Genomic DNA, 23,175 nt, shown 5'->3' on the forward strand with positions numbered 1-23,175 from the left:
GCAGTTGCGCAGCGTTTGCAAATCATGGATGAACTCGCTTCTGCGTACCCCGTCCTCGCCGCCCTGGATGGCCTGCTGCTGGGCGCGCAACTATTGCTGGTTGGTGATGGGGCGCTCACTGCCGGGTCCGTTTCGCAAGGAGCTTGTCGCATGCTGCAACCCCTCATCAGTTGCCCCGAGATCCTTCTCTTTGGAGATTCAATTGGATCTCGCTCTCCCCCGCCCTTGCGCCACCCAACGACCCGCTCTATACGAAGATGTGGTTACGTTGAATCCCTCTTCGATTGGCCAATCCTCCCTACTCGTTCCATATCTAATACCCAGTTGCTCAGCCTCGTCCTGCTTGGTCGCTGGTGCCCAAGGCCTCATGTGCCTCTTCGTACAGAGCCTCAAGCGCCCCCCCCCATCCTCCTCCTCCTGCTCCTCTTACGAATTCAATATTTACTCCAGGTATTTCAAAATCAAATCTTGCACCGTTCTTCTTGTCAACATCCTCACAGGCGATGTGAAAAGATTGCCGTCACCGCCTGCCTACCCTCCTCCGGAACTTTGTGTTTGGTATTCTCGAAGGCTTTTTTTGTCTGTGTGCCGCCTCCAATGCTTTCAACATTCTCATCTATACTGAAATTTTAACCAAAGTGGTGCTTGGAGTACTATTCAGGCGAGCTGGAGCAATTATGTGTCATGTGCATGCTAGGGGCAGATTGGCGAGCTAGAGTGTAATATGTTGTGGACGGACATGTGCTTTTTGGTCCGCTATTGATAGTGTGTGCTTTTTGGGTGTTCCTTTCCTATTTATTAGGGAGAAGAGTACCAGTTAGGCACACACCGATGGATGGAGCATAGGAGTGCAGAGCACGTGGAGTAGGAGCACCATCGCGCAGGAGGTCGTTGTCCTTGGGAGACAACCCCAGAGGACACCCGATGAGGACGATGGCAAGGCACTCACGAGAGCATGACGCTCTAGCTCGTGGCTCGGTGGGGACGGCCAAGATTGTGAGCCTCGCTCACGGTTGTCATGGTTGGGTGGCGAGTATGCCTGCACCTAGATATGTTTCTTCCGCTTTGCCTTCTAGGGTTAGGGTTTGTTGCTTTGTCTTGCTTTTCATGGCTGTTTTGCAGATTTTTCTCACGGAGAGATCTCAGGATTTGACAGGGGTATCAAAGCCTCTCTGGGAGGAAGATGCGAGCGGGACACCTTTGGGTGAGTTCTTTCTATGTTTCCTGCAGCGTACATGTGTAGATTTGTTGCAAGATAAAGAGAGAGAGAGAGAGAAAGCTAGCGGGTGTGCAAGAAAAAGCACATGGACGAAGGCCATGGCTGTGTGGTCGGGCTGCAAGGCAGCCATGTTCAAGCTTGTGGGTGGTCAGTCCAAGGCGCACAGGGCAGCTAGGCAGTGCGAGCAACAGGCAGCAGGCCAGGCAAAATGAGCCGGGCAGCAGGTAGGCCAGCCAGGCGGCACGGGCAACGGGTAGCAGGCTGGGTAGCCATGTAGCGTGGGAGGCCAAGCAACAGGTCAGGGAACACACAGATAGTAGGCCAAGCAAGCAAGTCGGGTAGTTGTTGTACAGCAGGCGGCGCGGGCTGAAGGTAACGGGTTGTGCGCACGTGTTTGGGGGAAGAGAGAGGAGATGTGTGTCTACTTCACGTCGTATGGCAAGGGAGAGAGAAGAATGGACGAGTTGGAGTCCACCTACAAGAGAGAGAGAAAAAGAAACAAGAAAGTTTTTTAAAGAGGAAAAAAAAGCACACACGATCAATAGCGGACCAAAAAGTACATGTTCGTCCACAACATATTATACTCTAGCTCACCAACCTGCATGTCCCTAGCGTGCACATGACATACTCCCCTTCCTCAACAGAGCTCACTTTGGAGCTCAAGAAAAAGAACTCAAGGAGAAGTCACAGTCACAATACTTTTTTTTACGAAAAGCATGCTTTTCTTTCTCTCAAGGTCCCTAAAAAGAGACAAGTCTTTCTCTTTGTGAGAGAGGGAGAAGAAGCTTGCAACGCTTCCACCGCTCTCCATTGACACAACCTACGAGCTCTCTTACCTCATCCTTCTCATCTCTCCCGTAAGCTTTTATAGTTTTTCTTTAACCTTTCACTTTTTCCCAACCCGCAAGTCTTTACTATCACTTTTTTCACAAAAGTACGCAAGTTTAAGCGAAACTTCATGGATTCAAATGATGATAGCATTTATATGGAATCCATCAGCAGTAACGACATGGAGTCAGTCGTCGTCGACGATGTTCACTTTTGAACATATGGATTCAGAGGATAGTGTTTACATGGAGTGTGTTGGCAGTAACGACATGGAGTCAGTCGGACGATGTTCACTTTTGAACATATGGATTCAGTGTTAACATGGAGTCTGTGAAAGATGACTTCGAGCATGTGAAACCGTCGGGATGGCTTGGGTTTTATCCACTACCAACAATCGAAAAGCTGAAACATACTCGGGAGCACACTACACACGTTACGGATGATGTCAGAGACCCAAAGTTAATGAGTGCTCCGTGCCTTTACCAAACGATGACCGTGGGGTTGTTAAGTGGTTCCAAGAGGCTCGTGATATGTGGGATTCACATACCGCACACACATTGGTGGATCCAAGAATGGCTTGATAGTCTCGACAAGAAAAAATCATGATGTAAAAAAAAGCATGGCATGACTTTTTGAACAAAGCTAGACATTGTTTTTAGAAAAGCATGGGATTGGCGGACATGTAGGTTGTTCGGACAGAGGCGTACGATCGTCAGTGGGCTGCCCTACAGTAGCAAGTGACGACGACATGTTTTTCTATGATCTTTCTTCAGATTCTTTTCTCTCTAAGATGTCTAGGTTGTGTACGGGAGTTTGTGGTGTACTTGTGAGCTTCGGATGCACGTGCTTCGTTCTATCTCAATTTTGGACTAGCGTGTTATGAGGTATGTGTTTGTTTTTCACATGTAAAAGGAACATGTAAGTTAGGGTTTAACAATAAAAGCATAGTGTTTTATCGTGTTATGCAAGTACACTTGTTTGTTCTCGGGTGCACATGGGAGTTTTTACTCCAAGAACTTCACGGACACAGAGTTAGTCATGGCCTTGTACCATGCAAGACAAAAACCTAATACCCTACATTATTGGAATGACCATTGTTTTCATTGTTGGGCTTTGATAGCCAAGACTTACCTACATATGTAGGATTGAGGAATAGTTGACCACACATTGACACTGTGGCTACACGGATGTTTGATAGAGGGCATCTAGATTAAGTTTACATGTTGGGATTCATTGTTGTCAGATTGCATGACAAGACGATTATGCGACAATACCCAATATGTGCGTTTTCAGCCTTACAATCCTTAAGGTTTTGATGGTCCTCTAGTTTTATGTCCATAGCAAAAGTGTGTACAGATATTGAAGCTATTCCAAGTGTACCCACCTATTCTTATACCAAGACTATTGAATCAAGGTTATTTAAGACCTTGCGCTATGTGTATAATTTTTTAGAAGCAAGTTTTGGTTTCTAAGATTTTCTGGGTTTAGACAGATGCTTTGATTGGGACGCTGGTCAAGGTTGTTCTTCTTTGTGTACACAGATGTCGTCTAATCCCTGGACCGAGTTATGATTACTAGTCTTGTTTGGAGTTCTTCCTTTCAAGAACTTGTTTCAGGTTGTGGCACATGTCAGCCATTGGCATTTATTGTTTTTGATAGATCGTGACAGATCCACAAACTGGTGTTTTTAGTAATCGTAGCACGGGTATGGAGTGTATTATGGTAGTATGGGATGCCATGATCCATCACATGTTACGGGGCTATGCCAAATTGTCAAGACTTCATTCAGACTGTGCGCCTACAAACACAAGGCTATCTCAACATTTTTGAGGGATAGATACTTAACTTTTGATATACAGACAATTATGATAGATACTTAACTTTTGAGGGATAGATACTTAACTTTTGATATACAGACAATTATGATAGATGCTAGCTTACGTCATAACCAGGTCTGTTGGAACAATTGTTCCTTTCATATCCAAGACTTTCCGAGGACTATTTAGGAAGTTAGACTTTCGAGGTGACAAAGTACAGATTGATGATCTTTCTAGAAGATTAGTTCTTCTCTTGTTTGGGAAGAGACTATTGTTGTGTTCCACTTGGTTCAGGCTTCAGTAGTAGGTTTTGGGTTTTCCTAGTTTTGTGATTTTTTTTTCCAGACCAGATTTATAGAGGACATCAAGATGAAAGCATGGCAGTCAAATGGAAGATACTTTTGGTTTCGGGATAACTCTTTAGGACAGTGGGTGCTTACCTCTGGTACTCGTAGCATTGTAGCTTTGAGTTACCCAAATGATCCATTTGCTCCGGATTAGGCTTTTGTGACTAGGACTTGACGCTCATGTCTGTTACTTGAGCAGGTCGATCTCTTAGTCAGATTGTCCTTGAGACTATTGGTGTTGCGATTGTGTTTCTCCAGAGTGAGCTCTTTTGAGGAAGGGGAGTATGTCATGTGCACACTAAGGGTAGGCAGATTGGCGAGCTAGAGTATAATCTGTTGTGGGTGGACATATGCTTTTTGGTTCACTATTAATAGTGTGTGCTTTTTGGGTGTTCCTTCCCTATTTATTGGGGGGAGGGATACCAGTTGGGCACACACCAACGGATGGAGCACAGGAGTGCACCACTGCAGAGCACATGGAGCAGGAGCACCATCGCACGCAGGAGGGTTGTCCTTGGGGAACAACCTCGGGTGGTAGAGGACACCGGATGAGGACGATGGTAGGGCACTCACGAGAGCATGAAGCTCTAGCTCATGGCTCAGTGGGGACGGCCAAGATTGTGAACCTCGCTCACAGCTGTCATGGTTGGGCGGCAAGTATGCCTGCTTTCCCTCATGGAGAGATCTCAAGATTTGACAATTTGGTTTCTCCCATGTTTACCAGCAATGTTAAAGCCGGGGATGTCCTTCTTCGTACAGTGTGGCCTTGGATGAGTGGAGCATGGTTCGGGTGCCGTACCCTCAATTGGCTGGGATCTGTTGGGTGTATCCATTCAAATACGATGGGAGGATTTTTCCTACAGCAACGATGATGCCTAAGTCGACGAAAACTATGGGAGTTGTTGCCATTGTCTTCATCTCATACACACGGAGCTTCACATGAGTGGGTGCTGGTGGCCGAGGGGCCTCCTACCTGGCTGTTGGAGGGAAGAGTATTGGCATTGGGGGTTCCTCCAGGATGTCGATGAACAATATCAGTATTGGGGCTTTTGCAGGAATGACAAAGACATCAAGTTTGTTTACGAACATCAAGTCTGTCTACAAGATGCCTACTTACCTTACGTCCCTTGTGTATGACATTACCCACGATTCTTGGTTTCATTTGCCATGTTACGAGGGCAGTGGGAGCTTCTTTTGTCTTGTAAGATTCCCCCCTTCCAAAATAGGAGAAACACTTAAGATAGTCCACTAAGTCTTATCTTGAAGAAAATTTCCTACTCGTCGACTCCTTGACCATGCAGAGATTCAAGGATACGATTCATAGATAAGACCTAGTTCTATCTCGTAGGGGGAGCGTGGTCTTCTAAAAATCAAATCACCCATAGGGTAATTGATCATAATTTGGACAACTACTAGTCTTGATTCCTAGAGACAACGCTTTTTTCCTCATCCATGCAAGGCACAGTCGCTGGCCTAGTCTTCTAGAATAGAATTGCCCGAGAACCTATTTATCTAGCGTAGGGCTTTCACTTACTTTGTTGGAAAGCTACCCGACTAATTGGGTCTACCCGTCCGTAGGATGGTGCCGTCGGGGCATTCCATCCTCCCACTTTCCACCCTACTCATGCGTCATTTTCACTTTCTAATTAACCTTATCACATTGTTTGACATAAATAAACATGTTCTTTAATTAAGACCCTTTCACAAGGTTCGTTGAAACAGTCTCTTTCCACAATACAATAATGTCAAAGACAAGATTTATTTTTAAAAAAAGTTTATACAAGAATCAATTTCATATAAGCCAAACTGGCTCTTCTATTCTTTTCGTTTATACTGTCGATGATCTAGAATTCGGCCTTCCAGCCTCTACATGCTGGGCAAAACCCTATGGGACCATGCACCTCATCGTCGACCGCTGGCGAGGACTCAAGCCGGCCTGTCGCCCTCTCAGGCTCCGTTGCTCGATCCTCCCGCCCCTCAGAGGGATGTCTACGCACTAGGGTTGACTAATTCACCGCACTAGCCTGGGCCCTCAGAACTAGGCAACATCACAATCACTCGCCTCAATCAGTGAACCTCATTCTCCCAATGGTATGAGGGATACCATGGGCTAACTCCGGGCCTTACTAATGTCTCCGTCGTCCTGTTATATAAGCACGACGGGGCAGCGTCAAGGCAGGGAGAGTTATACACGCACCTTAATTTAACCAAGATAACAATCCATTTACTCAACTAAACCATAGGACTAGAATCCATGTTACCTTCTTAAGAAAACAATCCTTTTCACAAAGACTTTAGCATTTCAACTTGAGATTGTGATAAGACATTCTTTATTAAGGCATATGCTATTGTTTAAAAGAATACAAACTTTAACTAGTAAATCAATCAAATAACAATTAATAGAGAAGCCAGGGCCATACCTCAATCCCTAAGAATGATATATAATTGAAAAAAAAACCTTATAGAAATTTCTCATTTATCGTTGTCTTTGCTCGTTAATAAGAGTTTCAGAACTTGATATATGAGAATAGAGAGTCTTCTAATACCTTCTCTTATGATTGAAATCATCCGATCATCTCCAAGATTTATCTCCTCTTACTCGTACTCTTAACTTTTCTCTCTTTCGAAGGTCTATGGCAAAATAGCCTTCTCTTGCAGGGCTACGGCATACTAGTCTTTCTTTAAAAGCAAAGCTATGGAGTTTTGGTCTCTTCCTCCGAAAGACCATAGCAATCTAACCTTCTCTTCTAAGATATTAGATAAGAATAAATGGATGTATACATCTCAAGCTCTAGGATTACCTTGAGGCTACTTTGCTGCCTTCTTATAGTTTTTCTTGTGTAGAGACCCTAACAGAATCAGCAAATTGTTTCGGTCATAACTCTCTGATAAAAACTCAGAATATAGTCGTATAACCAGTCAAAAGAACCGGAAGGCATCTAATCTACAAGCCAACGCAGGTAGAATAGGTAAAAAAAACATCTGTATATAGCCACAACACGCCATCTTTAGAAACGCGTTGTTTTTTCACATTTTTAGTATGCATGGACTCTAAATATGTAAAAGTACTCTAAATACGACCACCTAAATTTGAATTTCTACTTTTGGAGATACTTATCTCTGAATAGAACTATTCTTGTCTTCTTATTTCTTTTAGGATTTTTGGAGCTAATATTTTTATTCTAACACTTTCCTAATGTTTCTAGCATTATTGTCTCACTCTTCTCTAAGAGCACTCTCTTTCCTTATTGAAATCTATATTAAAAGAGACACATACATGGCTTGGGAACTTACAATCTCCCCCACTTAAAAGATTCGAGATGTCCTCATCTCGTGAGCTGGGATAGTATCTAAGTAAATCCTCATGTCTCTTCCAAAATGGTGTTCCCACTAGGTAGAAATCTTCTTTTATCTAAACATTGTTCGGAGTCCCTTATTTCATGTGTTTGGCTTGTTTTGTTGTGCCTCCAAAAGGTCTATTATTCTAAAGTTAATTGGCCTTATTATTCTAAGTTCATGCATCCATATACCTCTCATATGCTATGAACCTTTGAATTCCTTATTCTATACTCCCATGTAATATGGTACTTAACAAATTGTCATGGAAAAACATAAGGAAATTAATCCTTTACGCAATCTAATCTATGATAGCAATTTCATAATCTTAGTATCGAGAATAGCTCTATTCATCATGCACATTACTTCACATGAATCTTGCACCAATACTCTTCTATTTACTTATAGAAATACTTGTTGAATTCGATTATCTTTAACCTTGCTATCCCTATTTCTTGACCTAATTTTGCTCTAGCTCATGATTCCTTATAGCCAAGGGTGGGCTTGATGTTCCTCTTGAATTAGGGGACCTCTTCTTGATTAGCATGGAAGGACTCATGTCCTTCTCGACACTTTCTATATAAAAAAACTTTATTATAGTCTCTGGCTATAATTATGGCTTCTGAAATAGAGGATGGTTTCGCATTCTTGAGACGAGGTTATTCAATGGTAGATTAAGCATCCAAATGAATCGATGAAGAAGAGTTACTTCATCCATGTCCAGAGCAAATCGGAGAAGTTTAACAAAAGTTTGGTAGCATTCTTTTAGGGTCTTCCCTTCTTGGGTTAGCTCCAAAAATTCATTCGTTTTATCCTCTCGAAATCCTAGAGGATAAAACCTTTCACGAAGGTGTACTTTCATGGCATCTCATAACTGATTCTAGTTCTAGTGGTTAGATTGACAACAATGCTTCCAACTAATTCGGCATTTCTTACGATTTTTAGACGAGCAAGGGTGAACTTGCTTCTTTCATTGTATCCATGAAAAGTTCAAAACTATCAAATACTTATCATAGCGCCACATCTAAAGGCACTCTAGATTAATATATCTGAGATCTTCATTTTTTGAGAATTACACATCTGGTGCCTTGGGATTGACACATCCAAAGAATATCAGGATTAACACGTCTGAGATGATTAGTTTTATGAAAATTACACATCTAGTATCTTGGGATTAACACATCTAAGAGTATGATCCTCTGGGAATTACACATCCAAAGTTAGACCCATGTTTGTCTGAGATGGGTTCAAGATCTTGGATGATCGTCCTAGTGTAAAGCATCCAATGGATGACATTCACACGTCAACTATTCAAGTTACCTTAATGGAGTTATAATCTTAATAATTTATAATATGCGAATTAATGAGATATATCCTGAAAATTTCTCTAAACAAAGTTTCGGTCTATCCTTCTATTCAGTCTCTCACTAGTTTCTTAATTTGATCACCCTATGTTTTTCCTCAAAAGGTTTCCTCCCCACTCTTATTTCTCAAATTTATTGTACAAATATGTTGCGTGTGTACCTCCAAGATACAAGCACAATTTCATAGGATGATTGTCTCAACATGTGAGGATATTCAAACTACTTCTATGGCCCGTTAGAGATGATTGATTCATCCTCATATGTGATAAACAATCACTTGTTTTAATCCCTTGACAGTTAACCTTTGAAAAACAAATCCTAGGAACTAAGATCGGCTTTGATACCACTTGTAAGGTTCCCCCCTTCCAGAATAGGGGAAACACTTCGAGAAAATTTCCTACTCATCGACACCTTGACCATGCAGAGACTCAAGGATACGATTCATAGGTAAGACCTAGTCCTATCCTGCAGGGGGGGTGTGGTCTTCTAAAAATCAAATCACCCATAGGGTAATTGATCATAATTTGGCAACTACTACTAGTCTTGATTCCTAGAGAACGCTTTTTTCCTCATCCATGCAAGGCCCAACCCCGTTGGTCTAGTCTTCTAGAATAGAATTGCCCGAGAACCTATTTATCTAGTGTAGGGCTTTCACTTAATTTGTTGGAAAGCTACTTGACTAATCGGGTCCACCCGTCCGTTGTAGGATGGTGCCGTCGGGGCATTCCATCCTCCCACTTTCCACCCTACTCACGCGTCAATAATCCTACCATACTTTTTGACATAAATAAACATGTTCTTTAATTAAGGCCCTTTTACTTAAAACAGCCTCTTTCTACAATACAATAATGCCAAAGATAAGATTTATTTAAAAAAAAGTTTATACAAGAATCAATTTCATACAAGCCAAACCGGCTCTCTTATTCTTTTCCTTTATACTGCCGATGATCTAGAATTCGGCCTTTTAGCCTCTATATGCTGGGCAAAACCCTATGGGACCATACATCTCATTTTACAGTTATAGAGACTCTTTGTGCTTAATTATGTCATTTTACTAATTTTAACTTAATTATTATCATTATCATTTTTTTGCATAATCAGTCCCTTTGAATAATCTGGCAAATTATTTGAATAATCTGTCAAATTAGTCGAATAATCCAACGGATTACATAATGTATTATATCCCCTAAAGATAAGGATAAAATTTTGACCAATCAAATTGACACATGGTAGTAGCAATCTCAAGATAATCCAGCATATTGTAGCCATGACTTCAGGCCCCTACCCCGGTCCCCCACGGCCCAAACTTGCTAGAAATGATTGGTATTACTTAGTGATTGTGATGAAAATCTAATTTAGCTTGTGTCTTAATGAACTAGTCACATCCTAAGGTCATGGGGAAAATCTAGCTTGGCAAAACATAAAAGGAAGGAACAAATGTTTTACTAGAAATGGTGAAAGAGAAGTGGCAATGATGGAAGTGTGATAAAGATTCTTATTGTCACCAAAAAGAACCGAAATGGGTTGATTATGTCCAAGGTTAAGATCAAGTTTACTGGCTAATTGTTGACCGATTGAAGAAATTGTACTCCCTAAATCTAGAAGCACTTCCGATTGTGCGGTTGTTGACATAGATCATCAGACGAGCACATCGTTTTTTGTCTGGGAGACTTAGTGGTGACTTGTATCTGTGAATGTATGGCTTCTGTCATCCATTCGCTTAACTAATTTTCGAAAATGCTACCAATGTTATTGCATCATCAACTTGGATCTATGTATTTTGAATGTGGGATTTTTGGGTGAGCCTCTTTGTGTGATCCCTTGCTTGGTTGCGTGCAATTCCTCGTGGAGGTATTCATTTGCCCTCTCGAGCTGAGCCAACTTAGTGGCTAGGGCTTTAGAGGCATCCCTCGTGGCTAAGCTAACAAAGACCTCTCGCGGTAGTCTTAGAGTCTGTACAGGATGCCTAACTTCTTGTGCAGGTGTTCTTAAAGTAACAATGTTAGCTATGCACTAACTGCATATCTGCAATCTATTTGTCAAAGTGTTCCTCCTGCAACAATAAAACAATTTCCTTGATGCTTGTGAAGGCGTCCCGTGCTTTCAAAGCCAGTTTCTCTGTGAGGGCTTCCGTTAGTTTCCCATTTTGATGTTCGGGTCATTCTGTTCCCTGAGGAAGGGGTCGCCATAAGAGAGAGAGAGAGAGAGAGAGAGAGAAATTAGGAAAGATTAGGCTCTGTTTTTGTTTTCTTTCTTTCTTTTAGTGTGCGGAACTTTTTTGGGGGGGCTTTTTTCAGGGAAAATGGATAGAAAGTCAAGATTCTCTCCTCCAAAATTGGAAGAAAATGGAGCGTGATCCAGCTCTGATCTGTTGTTGTAAGGACACTAGTTGGTTTTTTTAAATAAAATCTCGAATTACAAAGAATCGAAGGTAAATCGCAGGTTTAGGGTTCGGATTGAGGAATTGGAACTTGGGGTCGGCGGAAGGGGGAGCAGAGGCGAGCACGGGTAATGTTGGGTGCTGACGAAGCGAAACGTTGGGGGGAGGAAGGGAGAGCAGTGATGGGAATGTGAAGGGACAGCCCTAGTCCTATCTCGTAGAGGGAGCGTAGTCTTCTAAAAATCAAATCACCCATAGGATAATTGATCATAATTTGGACAACTACTAGTCTTGATTCCTAGAGACAATAATTTTTTCCTTATCCATGCAAGGCACAGTCGCTGGCCTAGTCTTCTAGAATAGAATTGCCCGAGAACCTATTTATTTAGCGTAGGGCTTTCACTTAATTTGTTGGAAAACTACCTGACTAATCGGGTCCACCCGTCCGTAGGATGGTGCCGTCGGGGTGTTCCATCCTCCCACTTTCCACCCTACTCACGCGTCAATTTATTTTCTAATTAGTTCTATCACATTGTTTGACATAAATAAACATGTTCTTTAATTAAGGCCCTTTCACAAGGTTTGTTGTGAAACAGCCTCTTTCCACAATACAATAATGTCAAAGACAAGATTTATTTTTAAAAAAAGTTTATACAAGAATCAATTCCATACAAGCCAAACTGGCTCTCCTATTCTTTTCGTTTATACTGTCGATGATCTAGAATTTGGCCTTCCAGCCTCTACATGTTGGGCAAAACCCTACGGGACCATGCACCTCATCGTCGACCGCTGGCGAGGACTCAAGCCGGCCTGTCGCCCTCTCAGGCTCCGTTGCTCGATCCTCCCGCTCCTCAGAGGGATGTCTACGCACTAGGATGGACTAATTCACCGCACTAGCGTGGGCCCTCAGAACTAGGCAACATCACAATCACTCGCCTCAATCAGTGAACCTCATTCTCCCAATGGTATGAGGGATACCATGGGCTAACTCCGGGCCTTACTAATGTCTCCGTCGTTCTGCTATACAAGCACAAGAATGGGGTAGCGTCAAGACAGGGAGAGTTATACATGTACCTTAATTTAACCAAGATAACAATCCATTTACTCAACTAAACCATAGGACTAGAATCCATGTTACCTTCTTAAGAAAACAATCCTTTTCACAAAGACTTTAGCATTTCAACTTGAGATTGTGATAAGACATTCTTTATTAAGGCATATGCTATTGTTTAAAAGAATACAAACTTTAACTAGTAAATCAATCAAATAACAATTAATAGAGAAGCCAGGGCCATACCTCAACCCCTAAGAATGATATATAATTGAAAAACAAAAAAAAATATACCTTATAGAAATTTATCGTTTATCGTTGTCTTTGCTCGTTAATAAGAGTTTCAGAACTTGATATATGAGAATAGAGAGTCTTCTAATACCTTCTCTTACGATTGAAATCATCTGATCATCTCCAAGATTTATCTCCTCTTACTCGTACTCTGACTTTCTCTCTTTTGAAGGTCTATGGCAAAATAGCCTTCTCTTGCAGGGCTACGACATACTAGTCTTTCTTTAAAAGAAAAGCTATGGAGTTTTGGTCTCTTCCTCCGAAAGACCATAGCAATCTAACCTTCTCTTCTAAGATATTAGATAAGAATAAATGGATGTATACATCTCAAGCTCTAGGATTACCTTGAGGCTACTGTGCTGCCTTCTTATAGTTTTTCTTGTGTAGAGACCCTGACAGAATCAGCAAATTGTTTCGGTCATAACTCTCTGATAAAAACTCAGAATATGATCGTATAACCAGTCAAAAGAATCGGCCAACGCAGGTAGAACAGGTAAAAAAACATCTGTATATAGCCACAACGCGCCATCTTTAGAAACGCGTTGTTTTTTCACATTTTTAGTATGCATGGACTCTAAATATGTAAAAGTACTCTAAATACGACCACCTAAATTTGAATTTTTACTTTTGGAGATACTTATCTCTTAATAGAACTATTCTTGTCTTCTTATTTCTTTTAGGATTTTTGAAGCTAATATTTTTATTCTAACACTTTCCTAATGTTTCTAGCCTTATTGTCTCACTCTTCTCTGAGAGCACACTCTTTCCTTATTGAAATCTATATTAAAAGAGACATATACATGGCTTGGGAACTTACAATCTCCCCCACTTAAAAGATTCGAGATGTCCTCATCTCGTGAGCTGGGATAGTATCTAAGTAAATCCTCATGTCTCTTCCAAAATGGTGTTCCCACTAGGTAGAAATCTTCTTTTATCTAAACATTGTTCCGAGTCCCTTATTTCATGTGTTTGGCTTGTTTTGTTGTGCCTCCAAAAGGTCTATTATTCTAAAGTTAATTGGCCTTATTATCCTAAGTTCATGCATCCATATATCTCATATGCTATGAACCTTCGAATTCCTTATTCTATACCCCCATGTAATATGGTACTTAACAAAAAAAACATAAGGAAATCAATCCTTTACGCAATCTAACCTATGATAGCAATTTCTTAATCTTAGTATCGAGAATAGCTCTATTCATGATGCACATTACTTCACATGAATCTTGCACCAATCCTCTTCTATTTACTCATAGAAATACTTGTTGAATTCGATTATCTTTAACCTTGCTATCCCTATTTCTTGATCTAATTTTGCTCTAGCTCATGATTCTTTATAGCCAAGGGTGGGCTTGATGTTCCTCTTGAATTAGGGGACCTCTTCTTGATTAGCATGGAAGGACTCATGTCCTTCTCGACACTTTCTATATAAAAAAACTTTATCATAGTCTCTGGCTATAATTATGGCTTCTGAAATAGAGGATGGTTTTGCATTCTTGAGACGAGGTTATTCAATGGTAGATTAAGCTTCCAAATGAATCGATGAAGAAGAGTTACTTCATCCATCTCCAGAGCAAATCGGAGAAGTTTAACAAAAGTTTGGTGGCATTCTTTTAGGGTCTTCCCTTCTTGGGTTAGCTCCAAAAATTCATTCGTTTTATCCTCTCGAAATCCTAGAGGACAAAACCTTTCACGAAGGTGTACTTTCATGGCATCTCATAACTGATTCTAGTTCTAGTGGTTAGATTGACAACAATGCTCCCAACTAATTTGGCATTTCTTACGATTTTTAGACGAGCAAGGGTGAACTTGCTTCTTTCATTGTATCCATGAAAAGTTCAAAACTATCAAATACTTATCATAGCGCCACATCTAAAGGCACTCTAGATTAATATATCTGAGATCTTCATTTTTTGAGAATTACACATCTGGTGCCTTGGGATTGACACATCCAAAGAATATCAGGATTAATACGTCTGAGATGATTAGTTTTATGAAAATTACACATCTAGTATCTTGGGATTAACACATCTAAGAGTATGATCCTCTGGGAATTACACATCCAAAGTTAGACCCATGTTTGTCTGAGATGGGTTCAAGATCTTGGATGATCGTCCTAGTGTAAAGCATCCAATGGATGACATTCACACGTCAACTATTCAAGTTACCTTAATGGAGTTATAATCTTAATAATTTATAATATGCGAATTAATGAGATATATCCTGAAAATTTCTCTAAACAAAGTTTCGGTCTATCCTTCTATTCAGTCTCTCACTAGTTTCTTAATTTGATCACCCTATGTTTTTCCTCAAAAGGTTTCCTCCCCACTCTTATTTCTCAAATTTATTGTACAAATATCTTGCGTGTGTACCTCCAAGATACAAGCACAATTTCATAGGATGATTGTCTCAACATGTGAGGATATTCAAACTACTTCTATGGCCCGTTAGAGATGATTGATTCATCCTCATATGTGATAAACAATCACTTGTTTTAATCCCTTGACAGTTAACCTTAAAAAAACAAATCCTAGGAACTAAGATCGGCTTTGATACCACTTGTAAGGTTCCCCCCTTCCAAAATAGGGGAAACACTTGGAGAAAATTTCCTACTCATCGACACCTTGACCATGCAGAGACTCAAGGATACGATTCATAGGTAAGACCTAGTCCTATCCCGCAGGGGGAGCGTGGTCTTCTAAAAATCAAATCACCCATAGGGTAATTGATCATAATTTGGGCAACTACTAGTCTTGATTTCTAGAGAACGCTTTTTTCCTCATCCATGCAAGGCCCAACCCCGCTGGTCTAGTCTGCCCGAGAACCTATTTATCTAGTGTAGGGCTTTCACTTAATTTGTTGGAAAGCTACTCGACTAATCGGGTCCACCCGTCCGTAGGATGGTGCCGTCGGGGCATTCTATCCTCCCACTTTCCACCCTACTTACACGTCAATTTATTTTCTAATTAATCTTACCACACTTTTTGACATAAATAAACATATTCTTTAATTAAGGCCCTTTTACTTAAAACAGCCTCTTTCCACAATACAATAATGCCAAAGACAAGATTTATTTAAAAAAAAGTTTATACAAGAATCAATTCCATACAAGCCAAACCGGCTCTCTTATTCTTTTCCGTTATACTGCCGATGATCTAAAATTCGGCCTTTTAGCCTCTATGGCAAAATCCTATGGGACCATACATCTCATCGTCGACCGCTGTGGTGAGAACTCAAGCCGGCCTGTCGCCCTCTTAGGCTCCATCGCTCGATCCTCTCGTCCCTCAGAGGGATGTCTACGCACTAGGGTGGACTAATAATTCATCGCACTAGCCTGGGCCCTCAGAACTAGGCAGCATCACAATCACTCGCCTCAATCGGCGAACCTCATTCTCCGAATGGTATGAGGGATACCATGGGCCAACTCTAGGCCTTACTAACATCTCCGCCGTCCGGCTATACAGCCAAGAATAGGGCAGCGTCAAGGCAGGGAGAGTTATACCTGTACCTTAATTTAACCAAGATAACAATCCTAACTAAACCATAGGACTAGAATCCATGTTACCTTCTTAAGAAAGCAATCTTTTTCACAAAGATTTTAGCATTTCAACTTGAGATTGTGATAAGACATTCTTTATTAAGGCATATGCTGTTGTTGAAAAGAATACAAACTTTAACTAGTAAATCAATCAAATAGATCACTATTAGCAATTAATAGAGAAGCCAGGGCCATACCTCAACCCCTAAGAATAATATATAATTGAATATATATATATATATATATATATATATATATATATATATATATATATATATATATATATATATATATATATATATATACTTTATAGAAATTTATCGTTTATCGTTGTCTTTGCTCGTTAAATAAGAGTTTCAGAACTTGATATATATACTTTATAGAAATTTATCGTTTATCGTTGTCTTTGCTCGTTAAATAAGAGTTTTAGAACTTGATATATGAGAATAGAGAGTCTTCTAATACCTTCTCTCACGATTGAAATTATCCGATCATCCCCAACATTTATCTCCTCTTACTCGTACTCTGACTTTTCTCTCTTTCGAAGGTCTATGGCAAAATAGCTTTCTCTTGCAGGGCTACGGCATACTTGTCTTTCTTAAAAGAAAAGCTATGGAGTTTTGGTCTCTTCCTCCGAAAGACCATAGAAATCTAACCTTCGCTTCTAAGATATTAGATAAGAATAAATGGATATATACATACATCTCAATCTCTAGGATTACCTTGAGGCTACTTACTGCCTTCTTACAGTTTTTCTTGTGTAGAGACCCTGACATAATTAGCAAATTGTTTCGGTCATAACTCTATGATAAAAACTCAGAATATGGTTGTATAACCAGTCAAAAGAACCGGAAGGCATCTAGTCTACAAAGCCAACGGAGGTAGAATAGGCAAAAACGACTGTATATAGCCACAAACGTGCCATCTTTAGAAACATGTTGCTTTTTCACATTTTTAGTATGCATGGACTCTAAATATGTAAAAGTACTCTAAATACGACCTCCTATCACCTAAATTCGAATTTCTACTTTTGGAGATACTTATCTCTTAATATAACTATTCTTGTCTTCTTATTTCTTTTAGGATTTTTGGAGCTAATATTTTTATTCTAACACTTTTCTAATGTTTCTAGCCTTATTGTCTCGCTCTTCTCTAAGAGCACTCTCTTTCCTTATTGAAATCTATATTAAAAGAGACACATACATGGCTTGGGACCTTACATGTCTCTTTGGATTCCAACTAGGTATTGCTTTTAAAGCAGCTTAGCACTCCGTTTGTGAGACTTAGATAACTAACCTGCTTCGGCTTTTTCAAACAATAAGCTTGCGGTTGCTGTTTTAGCTTGCCTAGAGAGAGAGCAGAGTGTTAGTCTCGAGAAATTAGAGTGATAACAAGTGTTTATTCCTATTTAGTTAGGAACATATATGTGTGGAATTAGGATAAATTTCTTAAGGGCGTTTTGGACTTTTTTACATGTGTAGAAGAGGGAGGGGGCAATCCATGCCCCTACATGTGTGAAAAAGGACATCCGAAATCTATTCTACACTTGATGTGTGTGTGTGTGAACTCAAGTAAAGTTATACCGTTTGGGAGGTGAACTCTTGGTGTTTTGAGTAAGGAAAATTTTTTGCCTTATCTTTTGTACAAGACCATTTTGTTTAATTCCTTTAATGCCTTTTCTTTATTTTCAATTGTTCCTTTCTATATTCTCAATTGTTGGATGCCTTTGATACTCAGCAGTATTCATGAGTCATGATGCATACCTTCAAGAGTAGTTGTTTGTTTAGTAATACTTAAAGCCTAACTTATGAAAATATGTTGATCAATCAATGGTAGGTCTCTTTAAAGAAAGTAATGTATTAATCCGTTTAAAGCACCAATCAATGGTAGGTCTCTTTAAAGAAAGTAGTGTATTAATCCGTTTAAAGCACCAAAATATTATGAAGTATGGCATAAAAGGACTAAACACATTGGAGGAGGAATGTAGCTTTTACCGAGGTTACAAATATACACATGTACACTTACACACAAACATAAGCAACTAAATCTCTGGAGGTTTGATAGAAACTCGGTACGAAGGACTTTGTGTGAATATATGCTCTTATGTCTGTGTGTCTCTCTGTGTGTGTGTGTGTGTGTGTGTGAGCATATCTTGATACAGAGTTCTACACCCACTATTGGTGGGCACTGATGATGTTAGTGGGGATGTCGTAGTATTTAGTCCATACTATGCATAATGGAATTGATAGTTATATAGTCTTGTGGGTTGACTACCATGAGTATATAACATGCATGTTCCTAAAAGGTGAATTTGGGCATGTTCTTGATCTAGGTATATATATAAACCTTTCTCTCTCTCTCTCTCTCTCTCTCTCTGTGGAGTGCAAATATACACATGTACACTATTCGGCCCCTGTAGGCTTGTGTTGAGACTATAAAATCTCTCTCTCTCTCACTCTCTCTCTCTCTCTCTCCCCCCCCATGTGTGTGTATATCATCAAACTTCTCACATCTATTTAAGAATCGGCATAGGATGCAATGTCAAACAAAAGCAATGTGGTGTATGCATCACAAATTGGGTTGCCAATCTATTCACTACGGTAGTTGACATATCTGGTGAGCATTGCATGATGAGTGGAAATTTTGGATTACTATCCTTCTCTTGCCCTGCTCCTTGTGCCCTAATAATAAAAAACACTTACCAAGTTGATTGGCCCATCATCATGTGATGTATGCTCATGTGCCTTGCAACACACACAAAATTACTCTCTACAAAAATTAATTCTGGATCACATATTATAGCCATGACTTGAAACAAGCCACAATCTACTCACTAGAATAGAAAGGTTGAAGAAATATTATCTTCAGCTTCAGTTAATACGTATCTAAGTAAAACAACACACCTTAAGAAAAAGTGTCCTGCCACCAACCAATAGCCCACTTAACAAAGGTACATAGATATATTAAGCAAAAAATCATAATGTAATTAGGTGTACAAATAATTGTCAACAGGCCTTAGCTTAGTTGAAAGAGCCACTGACAGTTGCTTCTTATGCAGTCGAAATTGGCAGGCTAGATTTTTCCACAAAAGGGAGTGAAATGGCGCATGAACAAAGCAGTAGGGAATGCCTTGGTACATACGTGAAGAGGTAGAGAATGCCCCCCCACCCCCATTCCCAGGCAAAATCGCTTAGACAAGCCCGAGCCCCCCTTCCATGGTCGATAAATCTCAAGCAGTATGTTGTGTCCATTTGTACATGCATCGGAAAGAAGGGCTCTGCCAATCACCAACTAGACACACAGCCTGCACAGCTTGTTATTTAATCCAAAATTTGTGTGTGACAGAGGGAGAGAGAGAATGATAGAATGTGCACACACTCATACATACAGGCCATACATGCATGCATGCAAACATACAAAAGTTGGGATTTAGGTTGCAAGGTGATTAGCTGCAAAAAAATAAAACATGCTAATATCTTGAGTTTTAGTGGGAATTTGAAAATTTTGGCATTGCCATTGTGTTCAAAAGGTGGGTTTTACACTTACAGAGACTCTTTGTGCTTAATTATGTCATTTTACTAATTTTAACTTAATTATTGTCATTATCATTTTTCTGCATAATCAGTCACTTTGAATAATCTGGCAAATTATTTGGCAAATTATTTGAATAATTTGCCAGATTACTCGAATAATCCAACGGATTACCTAATGTATTATATCCCTAAAGATAAGGATAAAATTTTGATCAATCAAATTTTGACACATGGTAGTAGCAATCTCAAGATAATCCAGCATATTGTGACGTGCCTACTAACTAGTATGTGTGTAGTGCAGTGTTATGCAGAAGGTGATTATACACATGAGTAGCGTTGTCGTGTATAGTAGAGCGAGAAGACTCAAAGTTAACTCCAAACAGAGAGGCCCCTACCCCGGTCCCCCACGGTCCAAACTTGCTAGAAATGATTGGTATTACTTAGTGATTGTGATGAAAATCTAATTTAGCTTGTGTCTTAATGAACCAGTCACATCCTAAGGTCATGGCGAAAATCTAGCTTGGCAAAACATAAAAGGAAGGAACAAATGTTTTACTAGAAATGGTGAAAGAGAAGTGGCAATGATGGAAGTGTGATAAAGATTCTTATTGTCACCAAAAAGAATGTCCAAGGTTAAGATCAAGTTTACTGGCTAATTGTTGACCGATTGAAGAAATTGTACTCCCTAAATCTAGAAGCACTTCCGATTGCGCGGTTGTTGACATAGATCTTCAGACGAGCACATCGTTTGTCTGGGAGACTTAGCTGTGGCTTGTATCTGTGAATGTATGGCTTCTGTCATGCATTCGCTTTACTATTTTTCGAAAATGCTACCAATGTTATTGCATCATCAACTTGGATCTATGTATTTTGAATGTGGGATTTTTGGGTGAGCCTCCTTGTGTGATCCCTTGCTTGGTTGCGTGCAATTCCTCGTGGAGGTATTCATTTGCCCTCTCGAGCTGAGCCAACTCAGTGGCTAGGGCTTTAGAGGCATCCCTCGTGGCTAAGCTAACAAAGACCTCGCGGCAGTCTTAGAGAGTCTGTACAGGATGCGTAACTCCTTGTGCAGGTGTTCTTAAAGTAACAATGTTAGCTATGCACTAACTGCATATCTGCAATCTATTTGTCAAAGTGTTCCTCCTGCAACAATAAAGCAATCTCCTTGATGCTTGTGAAGGCGTCCCGTGCTTTCAAAGCCAGTTTCTCTGTGAGGGCTTCCGTTAGTTTCCCATTTTGATGTTCGGGTCATTCTGTTCCTGAGGAAGGGGTCGCCATAAGAGAGAGAGAGAGAGAGAAATTAGGATAGATTAGGCTCTGTTTTTGTTTTCTTTCTTTCTTTTAGTGTGCGGAACTTTTTTTGGGGGCTTTTTCAGGGAAAATGGATAGAAAGTCAAGATTCTCTCCTCCAAAATTGGAAGAAAATGGAGGGTAAAGTCTCGTGATCCAGCTCTGATCTGTTGTAAGGACACTACTTGTTTTTTTTAAATAAAATCTCGAATTACAAAGAATCGAAGGTAAATCGCAGGTTTAGGGTTCGGATTGAGGAATTGGAACTTGGGGTCGGCGGAAGGGGGGAGCAGAGGCGAGCACGGGTAATGTTGGGTGCTGACGAAGCGAAACGTTGGGGGGAGGAAGGGAGGGCAGTGATGGGAATGTGAAGGGGCAGCCCTCGCAACAACGTCAGCGCCCTGTGCGATGGGGGCGGCTGAAGCGCTTCAATGTGCGCCCAATCATGGGTGTGTGCGCAGCGCAAGAGGAGGCAGTGTGCGCACGCAAGGTGGGGATGCGCAGGCATGGCGTCGGCGCAGGGCTGGTGCGTAGGTCACGTCACGGCAGGGGAGTCGCGACTCGCAGCGTGAAGGGCCGTGTATGCGGATGACCATTTGAGATGCTTAGATAAAGATGACAATGATCACTACATCATCTAGATTAAAAATGGATACAATTACCTATGCTTGAAAGCCCTCATTTCTTTTGGAAATGCACAGCTAAGAATGAACCTATCCAAGCACAATGCAGTTGTACATCGCATCTTCATATGTGTAAAACCTATCCAAGACGAATATCAAAGCTACACTCGCAAGTCATGGCAACCCATTGAAGACAACGAGGTTTATAAATGGAGATCATATGGGACAAGCAAAACTTCTTTATTCTTTCGGCAAGCTTACTTGTTTTCCTAGAAGCATCCCATTTTAAAAAAGTATGCACATTGTTTTTTTTTGGTGGGGGAGGGGGCCACATCTTCATAATTTTCTTTAGGAACCTTTTCCAAAGGTCCTCATAATTCATCTCACTCAAACTTTTCTTGTTTCTCACACGCACACTACATTCAAATATTCCCCTTCACCTACCATGCTACCTCTCTCCCACCATTTTACTCTTTGAATCTCTCATAATTTGCCAATCATGTTGGGATTTTTCACTCTTAAGAATAGTTAAAGCAACATCTCTTCCTTAAAAAAATATCGCATAAGCTTTACAAGATAATTCTTCCACCAAGAAATTGTGCTAAGCTTGAGCAGAAAGAATAACGTGTTTAAATTAGCAACAAGGGGATAGACATCTTTCACCTTTGCTAACTTTGCCTTCAACCAAGGTATCATCTCTAATTATGTTTTCCATGTATGTTGAAAGTAATTAGAGTAAGCATGGAAAATGAATGCTCTTATATCTTTTTCCACTTTGATTGGTAATTCTCTAACAATATGAAAGCGTTTTTATTTGATCACAATACTGATATGGAAGGATATAATATTCTTTTGGTTTAGAACATAAGTATAGAAACAAATATTCTACATGCATTACCAAAAGAGAAGCTTTGATTTTAATCATATGTGAGAATTAACTTTTTATAATCCAAATGGTTTCAAAGCATATGGTCAAGATAAATTATCTCAAAAATTTATTGTGTAATGTATTAGGATAAGGTGATGGCAATGGCTCCACTAAATCTTCTTCCTTGAACCTTATTCTCTTAGCAAATACATTGATAAGAAAAATCAAAGACATGAGTGGGTATCAATTAAAGGTAGGTCATATCTATCTTTAAGGTGAAATAAAAGTTACAATCACATGTATCACAAAAGCACTTTTAAATAAATCATGGATGCTTTCTTCATGTAGAGTCAATTTGTTTTTATAATCTTGTTGTATGTGACCTTTCACATTCTAAAAACTTCATATAACCAAATTTCTCTAAAGTTTATTTTGTTATAGCTCTATAAATGTCTCACTCAATTCTATAGGATAGAAGAACACAAGAAATAGGGTCCAAAAGTCAAATTATAGATTGATTCATTGTGGTAATGTTAAATTTTATCCCACTATTTGGAGCATCTTCTTACTTTACTTTTGAGAATACACGAGTCGGTTTGGTGATTAATTAAAATTTGAACATTATTCTCTCAGTGAGTTATTTATAAAAAATTAAATACAAGAGTCAGTATCAATAATGTTTCGTATCTT

General features: G+C 40.0%; 1 protein-coding gene across 3 annotated transcripts; it reads left to right on the forward strand.

Moving 5' to 3' along the window:
* Positions 1-38: 38 nt before the first annotated feature.
* On the forward strand, positions 39-21,783 carry LOC147624229 (uncharacterized). 3 transcript variants are annotated; one of them, XM_086819913.1, is made up of 4 exons: positions 39-450; positions 803-1,204; positions 21,081-21,135; positions 21,233-21,783. In XM_086819913.1, the coding sequence occupies exons 2-4, from the start codon at positions 925-927 to the stop codon at positions 21,363-21,365; spliced, it is 468 nt and encodes a 155-aa protein (XP_086676039.1). In that variant the 5' UTR covers positions 39-450; positions 803-924; the 3' UTR covers positions 21,366-21,783. The 3 variants fall into 3 exon arrangements, 2 of the variants coding, with proteins under 2 accessions (XP_086676039.1, XP_086676038.1); XM_086819912.1 differs by having other exon boundaries at positions 39-1,204; XR_015269140.1 differs by lacking the exons at positions 21,081-21,135; positions 21,233-21,783 and adding an exon at positions 11,209-11,262 and having other exon boundaries at positions 39-1,204.
* Positions 21,784-23,175: the final 1,392 nt, after the last annotated feature.

The sequence above is a fragment of the Cibotium barometz genome, chromosome 25 (genome assembly GCF_041138505.1).
Source record: "Cibotium barometz isolate CiBa-2024 chromosome 25, ASM4113850v1, whole genome shotgun sequence".
Classification (NCBI taxonomy): domain Eukaryota; kingdom Viridiplantae; phylum Streptophyta; class Polypodiopsida; order Cyatheales; family Cibotiaceae; genus Cibotium; species Cibotium barometz.